Raw genomic sequence first — 18,250 nt, forward strand, 5'->3', positions numbered from 1 at the left:
GACAAATTAAAATGTACTTTGAAATAAATATGGAATCAGTGAAAGATAAGTTTATACTATGGGACGCAATGAAAGCATTCATCAGAGGACAAATAATAAGTTATGTAACTAAGATGAAGAAGGACTACAATCAGGAAACAGAACAGTTGGAAAGGGAAATAGTAAATATAGAAAAAGAATTAGCAATGAAGGAAGATACAACTAAAAGAAGAGAATTGACAGATAAAAAAATAAAATATGAAACACTACAAACATATAAGGTGGAGAAGAACATAATGAAGACAAAACAGAAATATTATGAGCTAGGAAAAAAACGCACAAAATTCTAGTGTGGCAGCTTTTTTTAAAAAAATTTTTATTTTTCACACCATAAACCACATTAACCATGATACATACTTTTTCCTTTTCAAATATATACAGTGCCATTTTCTCCCCCCCCCCCCTCCTCCCATCTCACCCTCCATACCATTTTCTCCCCCCCATCCATTTAAAGTACAAAATCTAGGATACATTAAACCAGTCAAACAATGTTGTCATTCAATAAAAATAAACAAGAAATTCCACTGAGTCAATTCTTTTCATTTCCTTCTCCTTTCGTTAATTTAGGTAGTGAATGTCCCCGGTAGGTTTTCTCTATTGTGTTTCATGTAATGCTCCCATATTTGTTCAAATATTTCAATATTATTTCTTAAACTATATGTTATTTTTTCTAATGGAATACATTTATTCATTTCTATATACCATTATTGTATTTTCAAATTATCTTCCGATTTCCAGGTTGACATAATACATTTTTTTTGCTACGGCTAGAGCTATCTTAACAAATCTTTTTTGTGCATCATCCAAATCAATTCCAAATTCTTTGTTTTTTATGTTACTTAGGAGGAAGATCTCTGGATTCTTTGGTATATTGTTTTCTGTAATTTTATTTAATATTTGGTTTAGATCTTCCCAAAATTTTTCTACTTTCTCACATGTCCAGATTGCATGAATTGTTGTTCCCATTTCTTTTTTACATCGAAAACATCTATCCGATACTGTTGGGTCCCATTTATTTAACTTTTGAGGTGTAATGTATAGCCTGTGTATCCAGTTATATTGTATCATACGTAACCTCGTATTTATTGTATTTCTCATCGTTCCAGAACATAACTTCTCCCATGTTTCCTTTTTTATCTTTATATTTAAATCTTGTTCCCATTTTTGTTTAGTTTTACCATTTGTTTCCTCATTCTCCTTTTCTTGCAGTTTAATATACATATTTGTTATAAATCTTTTGATTATCATTGTATCTGTAATCACATATTCAAAGTTACTTCCCTCTGGTAAACTCAGACTGCTTCCTAATTTGTCCTTCAAGTAGGATCTCAATTGGTAATATGCCAGCACTGTATCTTGAGTTATATTGTATTTATCTTTCATTTGTTCAAAGGATAATAATCTATTTCCTGAAAAATAATTTTCTATTCTTTTGATCCCTTTTTTCTCCCATTCTCTAAAGAACGGTTATCTATTGTAAAAGGGAGTAACTTATTTTGCATCAGTATTAGTTTTGGTAATTGATAATTTGTTTTATTCCTTTCTACATGAATCTTCTTCCAAATATTGAGTAGATGATGTAATACTGGAGAACTTCTATGTTGTACCAATTTTTCATCCCATTTATATAATATGTGTTCAGGTATCTTTTCCCCTATTTTATCTAATTGTAATCTAGTCCAATCTGGCTTTTCCCTTGTTTGATAAAAATCTGATAGGTATCTTAATTGTGCGGCTCTATAATAATTTTTAAAGTTTGGCAGTTGTAAGCCTCCTTGTTTATACCATTCTGTTAATTTATCTAGTGCTATCCTCGGTTTCCCCCCTTTCCATAAAAATTTCCTTATTATTTTCTTTAACTCCTTGAAGAATTTCTCTGTCAAGTGTATTGGCAATGCCTGAAATAGGTATTTTATCCTTGGGAAAATGTTCATTTTAATACAGTTTATCCTTCCTATTAGTGTTAGTGGTAAATCTTTCCAATGCTCTAAATCGTCCTGTAATTTTTTCATTAGTGGATAATAATTGAGTATATATAATTGGCCGAGATTTTTATTTATTTGTATACCTAGGTATCTTATTGCTTGCATTTGCCATCTGAATGGTGATTCCTTCTTAAATTTTGAGAAATCCGCATTATTCATAGGCATTGCTTCACTTTTATTTACGTTAATCTTGTAACCCGACACTTCTCCATATTCCTTCAATTTCTTATATAATTTTTTTATTGATAGTTCTGCTTCTGTTAAGTATACTATAACATCATCCGCAAATAAACTGATTTTATATTCCTTGTCTTTTATTTTTATCCCTTTTATATTATTTTCTGTTCTTATCAATTCTGCTAGTGGTTCTATAGCTAACGCGAACAATAAGGGTGATAGTGGGTATCCCTGCCTTGTTGATCTGCTTAAGTTAAATTGCTTTGATATATATCCATTTACTGTCACTTTCACCAAGGTCCCTTATATAATGCTTTAATCCAATTAATATACTTCTCTGGTAAACTGAATTTTTGCAATACTTTGAATAAATAATTCCATTCTACTCTGTCAAAGGCCTTCTCTGCGTCTAAAGCAACTGCTACTGTTGGCGCTTTACTCCCTTCTACTGCCTGAATTAAGTTAATAAATTTACAAATATTGTCTGTTGTGCGTCTTTTTTTAATAAATCCAGTTTGGTCCAGATTTACCATTTTCGGTACATAGTCTGCTAATCTGTTTGCTAATAGTTTAGCTATTATCTTATAATCTGTGTTAAGTAATGATATTGGTCTATATGACGCTGGTGCGAGTGGATCTTTCCCTTGCTTTGGTATTACTGTAATTATTGCTATTTTGCATGAATCTGGTATGCTTTGTGTTTTATCAATCTGGTTGATTACTTCCAGGAGGGGAGGAATTAATAAATCTTTAAATGTTTTATAGAATTCTATTGGGAATCCATCCTCTCTTGGTGTTTTATTATTTGGTAATTTTTTTATTATCTCTTGTATTTCTACTATTTCAAATGGTTCTGTTAATTTATTTTGTTCCTCTATTTGTAGTTTTGGTAGTTCAATTTTAGTTAGAAATTCATCTATTTTCCCTTCGTTTTCAGTTTGGTATAATTGTTCATAGAATTCTCTAAAGTTTTCCTTGATCTCCTTTGGATTATATGTGATTTGTTTGTCTTTTTTCCTTGATACCAATACCATTTTCTTAGCTTGTTCTGTCTTAAGCTGCCATGCTAGAATTTTGTGCGTTTTTTCTCCTAGCTCATAATATTTCTGTTTTGTCTTCATTATATTCTTCTCCACCTTATATATTTGTAGTGTTTTATATTTTATTTTTTTATCTGCCAATTCTCTTCTTTTAGTTGAATCTTCCTTCATTGCTAATTCTTTTTCTATATTTACTATTTCCCTTTCCAACTCCTCTGTTTCCTGATAATAGTCCTTCTTCATCTTGGTTACATAACTTATTATTTGCCCTCTAATGAACGCTTTCATTGCATCCCATAGTATAAACTTATCTTCCACTGATTCCGTATTTATTTCAAAATACATTTTAATTTGTCTTTCAATGAATTCTCTAAAATCCTGCCTTTTGAGTAACATGGAGTTTAATCTCCATCTATACATTCTTGGAGGGGTGTCCTCTAACTTTATTGTCAATATTAAGGGTGAATGGTCCGATAATATTCTAGCCTTATATTCTGTTTTTCTTACTCTATCTTGCATACGAGCTGATAACAAAAATAGGTCTATTCTTGAGTATGTTTTATGTCTAGCCGAGTAATATGAACATTCCTTTTCATTTGGGTGTTGTTTCCTCCATATATCCAAAAGTTGCATTTCTTCCATCGATTTAATTATAAATTTGGTTACTTTGTTCTTTCTGTTAATTTTTTCCCAGTTTTATCCATATTTGAATCCAAATTCAGGTTGAAATCCCCTCCTATTAATATGTTCCCTTGCGTATCTGCTATCTTCAAAAAAATATCTTGCATAAACTTTTGATCTTCTTCGTTAGGTGAATATACATTGAGTAGATTCCAAAACTCCGAATATATCTGACATTTTATCATTACATATCTCCTTGCTGGATCTATTATTTCCTCTTCTATTTTAATTGGCACATTTTTACTAATTAATATAGCTACTCCTCTTGCTTTTGAATTATATGACGCTGCTGTTACGTGTCCTACCCAATCTCTCTTTAATTTCTTGTGCTCCAATTCAGTTAAGTGTGTTTCTTACACAAATGCTATATCAATTTTTTCTTTTTTCAGTAAATTTAGCAGTTTCTTCCTTTTAATTTGGTTATGTATTCCGTTAATATTTTAAGTCATATAGTTCAGCGTAGCCATTTTATACTTTGTTTATCTTCCCTTTCCGTTTCTCCATCATCACCTTTCCTTCTTATCCATTTCTGCTTTCTTGTTTTGAACACTTTATAAGACAACATTTCTAAAACATCAAACATTTTCCTTATTCTCCTATTTAAAACTTCTTTAACCCCATTCTCCCCTCCCCCTCCTGAGTTGTCCTTTATCCCTTGTCGGACAATCACTTCTCCCCTCTCCATTTGGATTTGCGAATTCACTCGCAAACGTCAGCTGATTTTGCAGTGACTGTAACTCCTCCCCACCCAGCCCCCCCCAGAAAAGATTTCAATTTTCATATGTAACAAAGGTCACTCTTTTAATTCCCTCTTTATTCCCTCTATTCCATTTCCCTCCCTTATTAATTCTTGTCTATACTCTATATATTTTCCTCTAAATACAGATACATTCATGTATGCACACTATATATATACACACATATACCCCTTTACACACATACATATAGATCGTGGTCATTTTTACTCTTATTACATGTCTTCATCTCTCTGCTTGTTTTGTAGTTGTTCTGCAAATTTCCTTGCTTCCTCTGGATCCGAGAATAGTCTGTTTTGTTGCCCTGGAATAATTATTTTAAGTACCGCTGGGTACCTTAACATAAACTTATATCCTTTTTTCCATAAGATCGTTTTCGCTGTATTGAACTCCTTCCTCTTCTTCAGGAGTTCAAAACTTATGTCTGGATAAAAAAAAATTTTGACCTTTATATTCCATTGGCTTTTTGTCCTCTCTTACTTTCTTCATTGCTTTCTCCAATATATTTTCTCTTGTTGTATATCTTAAGAATTTTACTAAAATGGATCTTGGTTTTTGCTGCGGTTGTAGTTTCGGGGCTGAAGTTCTATGTGCCCTCTCTATTTCCATTTCTTCCTGTAATTCTGGTCTTCCCAGGACTCTGGGGATCCAATCTTTTATAAATTCTCTCATATTCTTGTCTTCTTCATCTTCCTTAAGGCCCACTATCTTTATATTATTTCTTCTATTATAGTTTACTATTATATCTATCTTCTGAGCTAACAGCTCCTGTGCCTCTTTAGCTTTTTTATTAGATTCTTGTAATTTCTTTTTTAAGTCTTCTACTTCCATATCTACAAATGTTTCTCGTTTTTCCATATTTTCCACTCATTTTGCCAATTCTGATATGGCCACTTACATTTTATTCATTTTTTCTTCTGCATTCTTAATTCTTCTTTTTGTCTCATCAAATTCTTGTAATTGCCATTCTTTCACTGATTCCATATATTCTTTAAAAAAAGATACATCCATTGTCTTGCTTTTCTCTTCTTCTTCCACTTCTTTCTGTTCTTCTTCTTCTTCTTCCTCTGTATTGACCATCTGTTGTTTCCTTGTTGTCGTTATTGTCTGTGTTCTGCACCTGCTGCTGTGCTGCAGGTGTCTCTCTCAGCTGTGGAGATCGACTCCGCAGCTGTTCCCCCCTCCTGTCAGTGTGTTTTTTTTTCTTGCGCATCCCGCATGCGCGACTCCTTGCGCATGCGCAGTTGCGCACTTTTACTCGGCTCTGCGAGCCATTTTTGTAGTCCCGAGCCCGGGACTTCCACTGACCTGTGGGAGCGGGCTTCTCTCTCCGTGGCGGACCTCTTCGGACAGGTAAGGCCTTCACCTTCTTCTTCTGACATCTTTCCTTCTTCTTTTCTTCCCGTTGTTTTTGGTTTTTAAGTTTGTGCCTTTGCTTTTTCTCTATCTTTTTTTAACTTTTCTGGAGAGGGCTGGAGTTTCCCTACCGGCCACTACTCCATCACGTGACTCCTAGTGTGGCAGCTTAAGAGAGAACAAACTAAAAGAATGGTATTGGCATTAAGGAAAAAGGACAAACAAATTACATATAATCCAACGGAGATCAATGAAAACTTCAGGGAATTCTACGAGCAACTATATCAAACTGAAAACGAAGGGAAGGAAGACAAAATAGATGAATTTCTAACTAAAATTGAACTACCGAAATTACAAACAGAGGAGCAAAATAAATTAATAAAACCATTTGAAATAGAAGAATTATAGGAGATATTAAAAAAAACTACTGAACAATAAAACACCAAGAGAGGATGGATTCCCAATAGAATTCTATAAAACATTTAAAGACTTATTAATTCCTCCCCTCCTGGAAGTAATCAACCAGATTGATAAAACACAAAGCATACCAGATTCATGCAAAATAGCAATAATTACAGTAATACCAAAGACAGGGAAAGATCCACTTGCACCAGCGTCATATAGACCAATATCTCTACTTAACACAGATTATAAGATAATAGCTAAACTATTAGCAAACAGATTGGCCGACTTTGTACCAAAAATAGTAAATCTAGACCAAACTGGATTTATTTAAAAAAGACGAACAACAGACAATATCTGTAAATTTATTAACTTAATTCATGCAGTAGAAGGAAATAAAACTCCAACAATAACGGTTGCTTTAGACGCAGAGAAGGCCTTTGACAGAGTAGAATGGAATTATTTATTCAAAGTACTACAAAAATTCAGCCTACCAGAGATATATATTAATTGGATTAAAGCATTACATAAGGGGCCATTGGCGAAAGTGACAGTAAATGGATATATATCAAAACAATTTAACTTAAGCAGATCAACAAGGCAGGGATGTCCACTATCTCCCTCACTGTTCACGTTAGCTATAGAACCACTAGCAGAACTGATAAGAACAGAAAATAAAATAAGAGGGATAAAAATAAAAAATAAGGAATATAAAATCAGTCTATTTGCAGATGACGTTATAATATACTTAACAGAACCAGAAATATCAATAAAAGAATTATATAGGAAATTGAAGGAATATGGAGAAGTATCGGGGTACAAGATCAACGCAAATAAAAGTGAAGCAATGCCAATGAATAATGCGGATTTCACAAAGTTTAAGAAAGAATCGCCATTTAGATGGCAAACACAAGCAATGCGATACCTAGGTATACAACTAAATAAAAACCTCGGCCATCTATATAAACTCAATTACCGTCCATTAATGAAAAAATTATAAGACGACTTAGAGCATTGGAAAGACTTACCACTAACACTGATAGGAAGGATAAACTGTATTAAAATGAACATTTCCCCAAGGATACAATACCTATTTCAGTCATTACCAATACACCTAACAGAGAAATTCTTCAAGGAGTTAAAGAAAATAATAAGGAAATTCTTATGGAAAGGGGGGAAACTGAGGATACACTAGATAAATTAACAGAATGGTACAAACAAGGAGGCTTACAACTACCATACTTTAAGAATTATTATAGAGCCGCACAATTAAGATACCTATCAGATTTTTATCAAACAAGGGAAAAACCAGATTGGACCAGATTAGAACTAGACAAAATAGGGGAGAAGATACCTGAACATATACTATATAAATGGGATGAAAAATTGGTGCAATGTAGGAATTCACCGGTATTGCATCATCTGCTCAACATTTGGAAGAAGATTCATGTAAAAAGGAATAAAACAAATTACCAACTACCAAAACTAATATTGACGCAAAATCAGCTAATCCCTTTTACAATAGATAACCTTTCCTTTAGAGAATGGGAGAGAAAAGGGATCAAAAGAATAGAAAATTGTTTTTCGGGAAATAAATTATTATCCTTTGAACAAATGAAGGATAAATATAATATAACTCACGATACAATGTTTGCATGCTACCAACTGAAAATCTACTTGAAGGACAAATTGGGAAACAGTGTGAGGTTACCAGAAGGAAGCAATTTTGGATATGTGATTACAGACACAATGATAATTAAAAAATTTGTAACAAACATGTACATCAAACTGCAAGAAAAAGAAAAGGAGAACGAGGAAACAAATGGTAAACTGAAACAAAAATGGGAACAAGATCTAAACATAAAGATAAAGAATGAAACATGGGAGAAGCTATGCTCCGGAACTATGAGAAATACAATAAACACGAGGTTACGCATGATACAATATAACTGGATACACAGGGTATACATCACACCTCAAAAGTTAAATAAATGGGATCCAACAGTATCAGACAGATGTTTTCGCTGTAAAAAGGAAACGGGAACAAACAATTCATGCAATTTGGACATGTGAGAAAGTGGAAAAATTTTGGGAAGATCTAAACCAGATATTAAATAAAATCACAAAAAGCAATATACCAAAAAACCAAGAGATCTTCCTCCTAAGTAATATAAGAAACAAAGAATTTGGACTCAATTTGGATGGAGCACAAAAAAGACTTGTTATGATAGCCCTAGCTGTAGCAAAAAAATGTATTATGTCAACCTGGAAATTAGAAGACAACTTGAGAATACAACAATGGTATATAGAAATGAATAAATGTATTCCATTAGAAAAAATAACATATAATTTAAGAAATAACATTACAATATTCAAACAAATATCGGAGCCATACATGAAACACAATAGAGAAATCCTACCATGGACTTCCACCATCTAAAATGACAGAAGGAGAAGATAACGAAAAGAACTGACTCAGTAAAATTTCTTGTTTATTTTTATTAAGTGACAACATTGTTTTAACGGGTTTAATGTATCTTATAGATTAAACCAAATAAATGGGGAAGGGGGTGAGGGAGGGAGGGAAGGGAGGGGGGAAAAAGGGGGAGAAAATGACACTGTATATATTTAAAAAGAAAAATGTCTGTATGTATCTTGGTCAATATGGTTTATAGTGTGAAAAATGAAAAATTTAAAAAAAAACCACCTCTGCCGGAAGCTTATTCCACATCCCAACCACCCTTTGCGTGAAGAAATTTCCCCTCATGTTCCCCTTATAATTTTCCCCCTGCAATCTCAAACCATGGCCTCAGGTTTGAATATCCCCCACTCTTAATTGAAAAAGCCTATCCACGTTGACTCTCTCTGTCCCTTTTAAAATCTTGAACACCTCCATCAAATCCCCCCTCAATCTTCTACGCTCCAGAGAAAAAAGCTCCAGGCTGCTCAACCTTTCTCTGTAACTCAAACCCTGACATCCTGTCAAAATTCTCGTGAACCTTCTCTGCACTCTCTCTATTTTGTTTATATCCTTCCTATAATTCGGTGACCAAAACTGCACATAGTATTCCAAACTTGGCCTCACCAATGCTTTGTTCAATTTCATCATAACATCCCAACTCTTGAATTCAATACTCTGATTTATGAAGGCCAACATTCCAAATGCCTTCTTCACCACTCTATCTACCTGAGTATCAACTTTGAGAGTACTATTTACCATAATTCCTAAATCCCTTTGTTGCTCTGCACTCCTCAATTGTCTACCATTCAATGTATATGACCTACTTAGATTTGCCTTTCCAAAATGCAACACTTCACACTTATCCGTATTAAATTCCATCAGCCATTTCTCAGCCCACTCCTCTAGCTTTCCTATATCTCTTTTTAAGCTACGGTAATCTTCCTCACTGTCCACAGTACCACTAATCTTCGTATCATCTGCAAACTTACTTATCCAATTTATCACCCCTTCTTCCAGATCGTTAATATATATAACAAACAATAGTGGACCCAGGACCGATCCCTGAGGAACTCCACTAGTCATCGGCCTCCAATTTGACAAACAATTTTCTACCACTACTCTCTGACACCTCCCATCCAACCATTGCTGAATCCATTTCACTACCTCGTTATTTATACCTAATGCCTCCACCTTTTTTCCTAACCTCCTGTGGGGAATTTTGTCAAAAGCTTAACTAAAGTCAAAATAGGCAACATTCTCAGCCTTCCCTTCATCAATATTTTTTGTAACCTCCTCGAAAAACTCTATAAGGTTTGTTAAGCATGATCTACCCCTGACAAAACCATGCTGATTACTCCCTATCAATCCCTGTTCTTCCAAATATTTGTAAATGCCATCCCTCAGAACACTTTCCATCAACTTATCCACCACAGATGTCAGACTCACAGGTCTATAATTTCCAGGCTTACATTTGGACCCTTTCTTAAAGAGCGGAACAACATGAGCCACCCTCCAATCCTCTGGCACTGCCCCGTGACCAGTGACATCCTAAATATCTCTGTTAATGGCCCCACTATCTGTACACTAGTCTCCCTGAGTGTCCTTGGGAATACATTGTCCGGACCCGAAGATTTGTCCACCTTTATCTTTTTTAACAATGCCATCACTACCTCCTCGGTTATCCCTATATGATTCATGACTTCCCCACTATTTTTCTTTACTTCAACTGGTACAATATTTTTTTTCCATAGTGAATACCAAGGAAAGAAATCATTTAAAATTTCCCCCATCTCCTCTGACTTTTCACATAGCCTACCCTCCCTATCTACAAGGGGTCCAATTCTATCCCTCACTAATCTTTTACTTTTAATGTACCTATAGAAACCCTTTGGATTTATTCTTACTCTCCCTGCCAAAGCCTCTTTGTGCCTCTTTTTGGCCTTTCTAATTTCTTTCTTAAGATTTTTTCTACATTCCTTGTAGTCCTCTTTCAATTTCTCATCACCCTGCTGTTTATACCTCTTGTACACCTCCCTCTTTCTGCTAACCAAATTTCTAATATTCCTCAAAAACCAAAGATCCCTATGACTTCCAGCCTTTCCTTTGATTCTCACTGGGACATATCTACTCTGTACTCTCAAAATGTCTTCTTTGAGTTTTCGCCATTTTTCATTTGCATCCTTTCCTGAAAAAAAAATCATGTCCCTCTCAATACTCCCCAAAGCCATTTTCATTCCTTCGAAATTTGCTTTTCTCCAATCCAGAACGTCAACTTTAGGCCCTTCTTTGCTCTTCCCTAAAACTACCCTAAAACTAATAGAGTTGTTTCATTGGGTTGTTCTTGTACATCAGATAACAATAAACTTGACTTGACTTCTTTTGGTCACTGGCATAAGTATTGGGGGTGGGTGGTGGGAGTTGGTGAGTTTATAAAAGATGGTTGCTTCTGAAATGAGGATAAAGTTGATGAGCTCATCATGGATGCAAGAGGCAGCACCAGTGTCATCATCAGTATAACAGAGGAAGAGTTGAGCAGCCTTGCTTGTGTAGTCTTTCAACATGGATTGCTCCACATTTCCAATATGGTAGGCTCATTCAGAAAGTCGTGCAGTGTTAAAGAAATAAATGGATATGATGGGTTTTCAGGGATATGGGTCAAATGCAGACGGGTGGGATATTTGAGCTGAAGGGGCTGTTTCCACACTATGACCACCCTTAGAGTATTGCGTTCAGTTCTGGTCACCTCATTACAGAAAGGATGTCGAAGCTTTGAAGAGGGCGCAGAGGAGATTATCAGGATGTTGTCTGAATTGGAGAACATGTCTTAAGAGGAAAGGTTGAGCGAGCTAGGCCTATTCTCTTTGTAGCAACAAAGAATGAGAGGTACATAAGATTGAGCAGACAGCTAGCATCTTTTTCCTTGGAAATAGTAGCAAATGCCAGAGGATATCTGTTTAAGGTGAGTAGAGGAAAGTTTAAGGTACATGTTTTACACAGAGTAGTGGGTGCTTGGAATGCATTGCAGGGGATGGCAGTGGAGGCTAGTGCAACAGGGACATTTAAAAGACATGTCTATAAGAAAAACAGAGGTTTATAGGTGCAAGGTGGAAAGGGTTAGATTGTTGTGTAAACCTATCCCACCACACTGTTCCCTTGTGGGTTCTGCATTCACCTGAGAGGGGAGACAAGGAGTCCTTTTGCACTGCACCAGCATTTGATAATGATTATGAGTTTATTGTTAGATACTTTGAACAATATACATACTGTATACGTCAAAATTCCTGCTTGCCGCAGCTGAACAGGTACTTGTAAAAAAAAATGACTACGATTGTACAGATGAAATAATGATAATAAATACAAAAGATAGAAAATGAATATTCAATGCAAAAAAAAGTGGTGTTGCAGTAGTGCAGACAGTTTTTTTTGTTGTGCTGGAGTATTTGGGATTAGTATAACAAGTCAGATTGATGTCAGAAAGAAACTATTTTTGAACCAAGAGGAGCTGGTTTTCAGGCTTCTGTCCAAAGGTAGCAGTGAGAAGAGGTTGTGACCAGGGTGATGGGGATACTTTATGATGGTACCTGCCTTCTTAAGGCAGTGTATACATCAATGACTTCAATGGGTTGGAGGTCAGAGAGTGTGATCAACCATCTGCAGATTTCTGCATTGCTGGACACTTGTATTTCTAAACTGGGTGTGATGCAACCACAACGCACCTCAACGTTCCTTTCATTGTCACATAAAGATGTAATTCACATGATAGATAAGTGACATACTTCCATTTTTGTCTGCCGTAAGACAACAGAAAGTTGCCATGAGCATTGTCCAGTGCCCCTTACAATAAGAGAAAGAGAAGCAAAAGAGTGTCCCTTCAGAGACACTCGGTGTCATGTGGATCTGCTTGCAGCACTCCCACAGCCTCTGCAGCCACATAGGCTCCTGATCAACCCAAGCAAGCTGCATGTCCAAACGTCCGATACAGTCAGGAAGCCTTCAGCTAGAATCAGGTAAGTCTTCAGTGCCCAAGGCCCTTTGGGAGCTCTTCTTGCCTTCAGCATCCTTTTAAATCCTGATTATCTGGTGTCCAGCAGCTCACATGCTGTGTGGGTCCTTTGTCTCAAGTCACCAGCAGCCTGTGTGACTATAACTCACCTGTAGAAGTATTCACTATTCAATGACGTGCAAAATTTCCTCCAACTTCTTAGAAAGTAGAGTCATTGGTGTGCCTTCTTCACAATTGCCTCGACATGCTGACTCCTGGAGAGGTCTTGCGATACACAGACTCCCAGGATCTTGAAGACATGCGTGAGGTCCCCCATGCTCTCTTTGTAAAATCTGGGTCTAGACTCAGATGTTGGACTGAGCAGTGACTGATCACTGAGACATTCAACTTCCATCCAGCCAGACCATTGTTTCTTCTGAGGTAGGCACCTCCTGTGGTATCCAGTTGTTTGAAGCAAGGAAATACTGATTGTTGGATTCATTGGATAATTCAACTGAGTTGTAGTCCTCAGTGGTTAATGCTTTCCTTTCAAATTCCAGGAGATGTGGCTGATCGTTGGATTGCAGCTCAAAGCCTAGCTCTCACTGGTGATGACAGCTATCCTGTAGTCAACAGAATTATCCAGCATCTCTTCGAAATGCCTGATGCTCAAGCCATGAAGCAAGTCTGCGACATCCTTGGCCCACTCAGTGAGAAGACGGTAAGTAAACCTGATAGAAATTGTACCAATACCCACAAACATGTTGCAGAATTCACAGACAGATTCTATTCCAGGCACAGGCAGGGACTGTTGCTTGTGTGGAGGAGCAACATTGAGATATGATAGCCTGAGGGTGATTGGATCAGCCACTGAGATTTTGAATTCAAAGATCCATGGATGGAAAGGTGACCTGACTGGTTAATTCTGCAACATGATAGAGGGTTGAACTGTCACTATTCACATGAACTTTACAAACCATAAAAGTAGGGTGATTCAGAGTATTAATTCAAGATAGGTTGCACGAGGTGAGATTGGATGCTGGACAAGTAACAAAGAGTGATGGATTACAGGTAGGATTTCATCCTTGCCCTCACTCTGTTAGTTACGTTGAGTCTACGGCACAGAGACAGTATTGATCCTGACTGGTGTGCACCCATTGTCCATTTATGATCTCTGTAACCCTACTGTATCCACTATATCAACAATTTTTCCATTCTTTCCTCTCTTGTGCCTTCAACAGTTTTTCTTTCACTGCATTTCTGCTACTCACTTGACCTAATGAGACTGTGTTTTACCTTCTCACCACTCATGGATCAAGAACCTCTCCAGAATTCCTATTGACTTATTGGTGACTATTTTGTATTCTATCTACCTGTAGTTTTGATTTCCCACTCAAATATCTTATTATTTTAAATTTCTCCATGAGTATTGTGATTGGATAATCACTTGGGTAATAACTAGAAGGTTAGTCTTTTGATCTCAATAATCATTTAAATCAAACAATTAAGCAATTTAAATTCAATTAATTAAATAAACCAAAAATAAAAAGCTGATCTTGGAAAGGGCAATCTGGTAATTATCAGATTATTAAAAGCGATATTTTTCTGAAGGAAATGGGTGGTAGAGGAAGGGTGGTGTAGATGCTTCATAGCTCCAGCAAACAGGGTTCAGTCCTGACCTTGGGCGATGTCTGTGTTAAGTTGCCCATTCTCCCTGAGACTTACCGAGTTTAAATTCCATGAGATGTGGCTGATCTTACAACTATCCTGTGGTCAACAGAATTATCCAGCATCTCTTCGAAATGTCTGAAGCTCAGACTGTGAAGCAAGTCTGCCTCATCCTGGGCCCACTCAGTGGGAGGACGGTATGTAAACTGTCCTCTCCCTGCCTCTACTATCTACTGCAGGCGGAAAGCAATAAACATTGTGAAAGACTCCATACATCCCGCATATAAACTGTTCTCTCTTCTTCCATCTGGCAGAAGGAACCATAGCACTCAGGGCCCTTATGTCCATAGTGGGAAAAGGCTTTTACTCCCCCTGCCCCCCAAGCCATTTCCCAGTCTAGATGTGGATAGTGTATGCAGACTTTCAGTGTATACATCTTAGTACCATAATATTTTAATGCTATCTTAACTTGTATCTCTGTAAATGTGCTCCGTGGTCCTGGAGAAATGCTGTCTCATCCTACTTAGCGAGCATGGTATGAACGATAAATAAAGTTGACTTGACTTGAGTTTGTAGTCCCCTCTACACTGGATAATTAGACCACCTGTGTTCTGTCCGCATGGGTGACTCTAAGTTTCCTATTTCCTCTCGCTTTAAATTTCTACCCCACTCCCACTCTGACTAATAAGTCAGTGGTCTGCTACGCTGTTGTAATGAGACAATGCAGGGTTAAGAAACAGCAGCTCAACTTCTGTCTGGGCACATTGCAGACTTCTGGTCTCGGTGCTGAATTCTGTGTCAGTCATCTATGTGAGGGAGTGGAGGCCATGCCCATCTTGTCCTCCTGCTCTACATTTCACAGCTTCTATTTTCTTTTCTCAATGTTCTCACTCTCTAACTGTCCCATTCACAATTTGACCATATAGCTTTGTTTACAGCTTAAACTCAATACAGTTTAACTGTATGAGAGATACCTCTCTCCCCCATTCTCTCTAAGCTCTTCTTTTATCTCCGTCCCAAGAAACATGAACTGCTTCTCTTCCCTGATCTATTCAGTATTTCCAGCATTGACTATTTTTATTCCAGTACTTTATGACATATCATGGTAGCATTAGAGTTGGACTCTGGGACATTTCCTGCTGATGAGCTCTCTTTTTGTCCAGTCTCTGGTGCACTTTATCCTGGCGACTCAGCTGAAGAACCATGATTGGAAAGACAAAGTGCTGGCATGCAAGGTCCTCTCCTGCCTGCGTGGGTCACTTAACATGGTAAGCTTGAGTTTCACTTATTAGCTCCCATCCCCATTTGTAAGCATATGCTCGTTGTTTGTATTAGCTCGGTTCAGTCCTGAAGAGATGAAAGACTGGCCTGGAAAGGCCAGCAGAAACCAGCAAATTCCAGATGGATGTAACAAGGGTAAAACAATAATCCTGTTGGCTTTAATCTTCAAACAGATTAGGATGCAAAAAGTGGCCGTAATAGTGTCAAGATTAGCTTGAAAAGAAAAATGCTTTTCTTAACCATCAAGGGATCAAACTTCTTTGGATTGTTATTGTGTAATGAGGAAGGGTTAATTCATGATCTGGAAGCTAAAGGGGCTTTTGGAAACAATGATCGCTATGTGAGAGAAATGTAATTAATTTAGGGATACAGCATGCACACAGCTGCCCAAATACACTCATGTGACCAATCAACCTCCTAACTCCATGCGTCTTTTACAGAAGCAAACACAGAAATTTAATTTAAAGAGTGGAAGACTTCAAGGCTCAGGTGAATGTGCAAGAATATTCTTTCTTGGACACGGCCTCATATCTGCTTTTTGGCTGATGATGTGCCTGCTAAATATGCAAGTTGTCATTATCACATTTCACATCATCTCGTCAAGACTGAAGGGTGTTGATGTTGAGAGACCTGGGTGTCCTTGCACTCAAACACTCAAAGGGATGAAACAAAGAGGTCTGCAGACACTGCTTGTAGAGAGTACACATATGTGCTGGAGAAACTCAGCAGGTCCCACCACATCCTCAGGAGGTAAAGATTCTAGACAGTGATGCAACCAGCCAGAATGCTCTCCTCGGTACACTTGTAGAGGTTTTCAAGAGTCTTCAATGTACTAGGAATACGCATCCTTGAGAGGCACCTGTGTCGATAGTCAGTGAGGAGTAGATGTTGTTTCCAATTTGTACTGACTGTGGTCTTCTGATGAAGAAGTCAAGGATTCAGTTGCAGAGTGGGGGTGCAGAGGCCCAGGATCTGGAGCGTGCTGACCAGCACTGATGGAATAATGGTGCTGAAGGCTGAGCTGTAGTCGATGAAGAGCAACTCTATTTGAGTTGCTGTTTTCAAGGTAATCAAGAGCTGACTGGAGAGTGATTGTGACGATAGGCGAATTGCAGTGGGTCCAGTCCAAACAGGTGCTTGAATAAAAGGCAGGGAGAGGAGCATTGGGCAACAGTCAAGAAGCCATACATGGTGGATGTGGAGAGGAGGGAGGAAAGAAAACCTGAGAATTGATCAGGGAATGGGGTAGTTCTGAGAATGCAGAGCTGAAAGAAAGGAGACAAAGGGATAGGGAAAGGTAGGGATGGGAGCGTGGCCTAATGGAAACTGGAGAAGTCAGTGTTAATGCCATATGGTTGGAGGATGTCCAAACAAAAAATGAGGTGTTGTTCCTCCAATTTGCTGGAGGTCTATTACCGTGCTGTATGTCCATGTCTCAGTTTGGCAGTGCATGAGACCATGGACGGGCATGTCACGGGAATGGGATGGGGAATTGAAATGGGTTGATAATGGGATATTTCTTTTAAATTTTGATAGCCATAGATTGATTAGGGATAGTCAACGTGGTAGGTCATGTTTAACTAATCTTGTAGAGTTTTTCGAAGAGGTTGCCTGGAAACTTGACAAAGGAAAGGCTGTGGATGTTGTCTACGTGGACTTTACTAAGGCCCCGCATGGAGGTTAGTCAGGAAGGTTCAGATGCTAGAAATTCATGGTGAAGTAGTGAACTGGATTCGACAATGGCTGGATGGGAGAAGTCAGAGAGTAGTGGTGGATGACTGCTTCTCAGATGGAAGTCCTGTGACTAGTAGTGTGCCTTAGGGTTGGGTGCTGTTGTTTGCCATCTATATCAATGATCTGGATGATAATGCAGTAAATTGGATCAGCAAGTTTGCAGGTTATACTAAGGTTGGAGGTGTTGTGGACAGCGAAGAAGGTTTTCAAAGTTTGCAGCAGGATCTGGACCAGCTGGAAGAATGGGTTGAAAAATGGCAGATGGAATTTAATCAGACAAGTGTGAAGTGCTGCATTTTGGAAGGACAAACCAAGAAAGGACATACATGGTAAATGGTAGGGCACTGAGGAGTGCAGTAGAACAGAGGAATCTGGGAATACAGATACATAATTCCTTGAAAGTGGCATCACAGGGGGATAGGTTTATAAAGAGGCACATTGGCCTTCATAAATCAAAATACTGAGTACACAAATTGGGATGTTATAGTTGTATAAGACATTGATGAGGCCAAATTTGGAGTATTGTGTGTAGTTTTGGTCAGGTAACCACAGGAAAGATATCAATAAGATTTTAAAAAGTGCAGAGAAGATTTACTAGGATGTTGCCTGGACTTCAGGGACTGAACAGGGAAACGTTAAATAGGTTAGGACTTTATTCCCTGGAGCAGAGAAGAATGAGGGGAGATTTG

The 18,250-nt window shown here is 37.5% G+C and overlaps 1 protein-coding gene across 1 annotated transcript in view; it reads left to right on the forward strand.

Annotated features, from left to right (window-relative positions):
• The window catches only part of heatr4 (HEAT repeat containing 4), a 96,267-nt gene that overhangs the window by 51,719 nt on the left and 26,298 nt on the right, over positions 1-18,250 (forward strand). The window contains exons 10-11 of the mRNA XM_069915539.1: positions 13,439-13,599; positions 15,710-15,814. Of these exons, the coding sequence (XP_069771640.1) occupies positions 13,439-13,599; positions 15,710-15,814 (266 nt within the window). The remainder of the gene's footprint in view (positions 1-13,438; positions 13,600-15,709; positions 15,815-18,250) is intronic.

This window comes from Narcine bancroftii, chromosome 2 (genome assembly GCF_036971445.1).
Source record: "Narcine bancroftii isolate sNarBan1 chromosome 2, sNarBan1.hap1, whole genome shotgun sequence".
Lineage (NCBI taxonomy): Eukaryota > Metazoa > Chordata > Chondrichthyes > Torpediniformes > Narcinidae > Narcine > Narcine bancroftii.